The sequence below is a fragment of the Penaeus vannamei genome, chromosome 11, assembly GCF_042767895.1.
Source record: "Penaeus vannamei isolate JL-2024 chromosome 11, ASM4276789v1, whole genome shotgun sequence".
Lineage (NCBI taxonomy): Eukaryota > Metazoa > Arthropoda > Malacostraca > Decapoda > Penaeidae > Penaeus > Penaeus vannamei.
In genome coordinates, this window is record NC_091559.1 from 31,898,362 (window position 1) to 31,902,103 (window position 3,742).

At 40.9% G+C, this 3,742-nt stretch overlaps 1 protein-coding gene across 4 annotated transcripts in view; it reads left to right on the forward strand.

Annotated features, from left to right (window-relative positions):
* LOC113805444 (RING finger protein unk) overlaps positions 1-3,027 on the forward strand; it is a 25,398-nt gene extending 22,371 nt beyond the window's left edge. For all 4 annotated transcript variants that reach the window (XM_027356432.2, XM_027356433.2, XM_027356434.2 and 1 more), the window contains exons 9-14: positions 901-1,023; positions 1,362-1,522; positions 1,676-1,921; positions 2,129-2,242; positions 2,556-2,726; positions 2,900-3,027. In XM_027356432.2, the coding sequence (XP_027212233.1) occupies positions 901-1,023; positions 1,362-1,522; positions 1,676-1,921; positions 2,129-2,242; positions 2,556-2,726; positions 2,900-2,959 (875 nt within the window). In that variant the 3' untranslated portion in view covers positions 2,960-3,027. The remainder of the gene's footprint in view (positions 1-900; positions 1,024-1,361; positions 1,523-1,675; positions 1,922-2,128; positions 2,243-2,555; positions 2,727-2,899) is intronic.
* The last annotated feature ends 715 nt before the right edge of the window (positions 3,028-3,742 follow it).

Here is a 3,742-nt window from a genome sequence, read left to right on the forward strand (position 1 = left end):
AGTAGCCTATGGTGTGCTGTCAGTTCTTTTAGGAAGATAAGCCATTTTCTGAATTGATATTTATAGAATTTGCTGTTTTGTTTTTAACATATTCCAGTTCATAGTTGTTCCTAGATTAGTCATAGTAGTGACCTTGACAATGATATTGATAGTAATTATCATTATTACTGTTTTATTATGATTTATTTTTAGATTACTTTTTATTAAGTAACATTAAACATTTTAAGAAGAGTAATGGATAGTATTGAGAGATTGTGTGATTGTAGAGAACTGTTAAATAATTGATTACTGATTATTCTGCAATGAGATACTTGATTAGGTTTAATGACCATGACTTGACATGCATTTAAAAGTATGGGGAGTCAGTGGTGAGGATGTCAGGGAGCAAGAATGTGGTATGGAACTGGAGAGTTAATGTTATACATACTGCTGCATCACCATGTTAAGTAGAATAATAATATATTAGCCATAGAAACATATTAATAAAAAAAAAAAAGGACAGGTATTTGCAGAGATGATGAGTGTTTAGAAGTCACAAGATTGGATTATTCCATTTAGGTGAAATTTTCCTTAATGACACAATTTCTCTGTTTGTTTGGAATTGTATTGGTCAGAGTCTTGTCTTGACTGACAGAATGTTAATGAAGTTGAATTAAGTATCATTTGCCATAATTATGACATGTACACTACCTGGGGCAGTAAGCACTTGCAAAAAACATGTTCCTCTGACTGTATGTTTAGTTTAACATTTGTTACTGATGAACTGATATCTGTTCTGTTCATCGAAAGTAGTGTTTATAGTAGGAAGCATGAACAAAAGTGGGACATTAGACTCGAAACGGAAAATTTTATTTTGCAGTTTGCGTGTTGCAGAAATTTATCCTAAATTTCTCCCAACAGGAAGTGCATTAGAAGATTTGAATTTAGATGAACCATTGAACATCGCAGCATCTTTAGATAGAGAATTAGAAGTCGAATCTAATTCTATAAGTAATTCTATATCAACGGGTTTAGCTAATTCAGGTAAGGGATAATCTTGCTTTCTTCGTTCTTTTCACTTCTGTTTTCTTCAGGCTTTTCCCCTCCTTTCCTTCAGTGTTGTCCACCTCCTTTTAGTATTTGTTTAACAATCTCATCATTGGTGACCTCTCTTATTTGCTCTCTATTTGCTTTCTACTTCATGCTTGTCACTTGTTAGGTCTCCAAGTCATGCTCCTTATCTGTTTATGTGCCTTTCTTGATCTTACTGTCCCTCGTTCAATCTGTGTATAATTCTTCCAGCTCAGGTTTGCAAACGCAAAGGACACCCACAGGAGTTGTGGACAGCCCCTCTAACAAGCTTATTCTTTCTGTTCTTTTAGGTTTACTTGGCTCAAGCGCCCCAGTTAACATCCCCGGGTCCAGTTTCCAGCAGGACCGCTCAGGTGGTCTCATCAACCCATCACCCTCATCGACATCCTCCCCAGCCTTTCCACACTCCTTCCTTCAGTCGTCGCTTCATAGGGAGAACTCACTTGATCACGTGAGTAGTTGTATGAGAGAGAAAAATATGTGTATGTGGTTGCGTGTTTGTGTGTGTGCTTTTTACGTGCATATGTATTTGCATATGTATGTGCATATATATGTCTTACTGCAGTATCTTATCCTAACTCCAAATTTCAACCTCCTCTGACAGGGTGTGGCCGCATTATTGGGTGTGAATGGAGTTGGCAAGATCTCTGGGACGGGGTTCCCATCTACGAGTGGGGGTGGTGGGGGTGGCCTCTTTGACCTTGGCACCAACATGTCCCCACACACACGCAACCCCCTTAGCAACCCCTTATCACAGTCACCACTCATGGCACCCTTCTCTGGCAACAGTAGCTCTTCCAGCTCAGAGATCCAGCGGTTACGGGAAGAGCTGGCTACTAATAGGGCAAAGGTAAGGATGAGTTAGGCATTGTTGTGATGAAAATTTATACTTTCATGAATGCATTTATTTATATTTGTATATACATACTTAAGTAACTTTTAAGAGAAGCAGTGTCTCCTCTTTTTCTCTTACGTCATTCTTCTGTACTGTTGATTAAAAAGTGCATTTTTTATCGGTTTTCTGAAGGACCTTGTCTCCAACTATTTTTTTTTCCAGTTGGCATCATGGGAAGAAGGCATTGCACAAGCGCGGACGGCGTGTGAAGCATGGAGAAGAGAAGCAGACGATGCTAATAGGAAATTCAAATTATCCGAACAAACCAAAGAGGAGGTGAGATTAGATTTCATTGTTTTATAATCCTGATCTTGTCTTTATTTTATTTTCCCTCATTTGTTGTTAAGGACATACACAAAATCTGTTATATATGGTGCAGTATATAGTGTACTAAAGAAATGGAATTATTGTCTTAAATGGAAGGAATGTAGATTTACAGGAATAGTTACAGGAAAAGTATATTTATATTAATGCTAAAGAATAACAAAGAGTTGATTTACTTTTTTTCTATATAAAACTATCACAAAGTTGAATTGATTACCCACCATTTACCTTATTTTTAATTGGACTCCACCTCCATGCATTACAGTTTGCAGTCAAGATAGCTGCCCAGCAGAAGGAAATGGAGGAACTAAAGACCGGAGGATTAGGCCCTTATGTGCAAGCTCTCCACCCTCACAGCGACCTAGAGAATCTGCCTCTCCATACCCTAAAAGCTTTGCAGTCACAGCTGCGCCAAGATTTAGAATCTGTAGAAAAGGTTTGATTTGTTTTCATTTGATTGTGTGAGGGCATGCGCACTTGTATATGTATATGAATGTGTTTCCCTTTCATATCATTTTTTGATTGGCATATTTCTTGGCTGCACAATAATCTAAACTAGAAGAGCTTAGCCATTATTTATGCTTTAAAGTTTCTTTTTTTATTTTACAGGTAATAAACAATTATGGCCTCAAGACAGAACAGTGGCCAGGCGTGGTGTCTACATGGTAAGGACAAGCAGTTTAGAAACCAAGTCAAGATGGCAGGCCTTTTGACAGCAAAAAAATTATTAATAAGGACAATAGAAATGAAGAGAAAAAGTACACCAAGTGATGACTAACGTTGCCTTGGTCCCTGCCGGCTCATGTTGGTAGTCTCATAGAAGCATTATCGATAGGCTATTTTTGCACGTGAAGTGACGTACAATTTTTAATTTATGGAAAGTGAAGTTTTCCTTCAACCTCTACCATGGAACTATTTGCTTTTGTTGTGGTTGTTGATGGAAAGAGATCTTCATCCGATTCCAAAGGGCCAAAGAGACGTTTTAGGGACATTTTGAGTGCAGGGTCCACCCCCCCCCCCCCCTCTCTCTGTGCGGGTCCTGTGCAATGCAGCCAAGTGTCACCCTGGGAGATTTATTATGCAAGAGTCTAGGACCCGAAAGGATCGACCGTCTCGGCGGGAAACGTTTTAACCTTCAAAACCTCGGGGCCAGTGGCGATGGGGCGGCGAGGAGTGCGGCAAGGCGGTGCACCACCCGCCGGGGATGGAGGAGGTGCTTTCTCTCTCTCTCTCTCTCTCTCTCTCTCTCTCTCTCTCTCTCTCTCTCTCTCTCTCTCTCTCTCTCTCTCTCTCTCTCTCTCTCTCTCTCTCTCTCTCTCTCTCTCCCTCCCTCCCTCCCTCCCTCCCTCCCTCCCTCCCTCCCTCCCTCCCTCTCCTCCCTCCCTCCCTCCCTCCCTCTCCCTCCCTCCCTCCCTCTCCCTCCCTCCCTCCCTCCCTCCCCCTCCCTCCCTC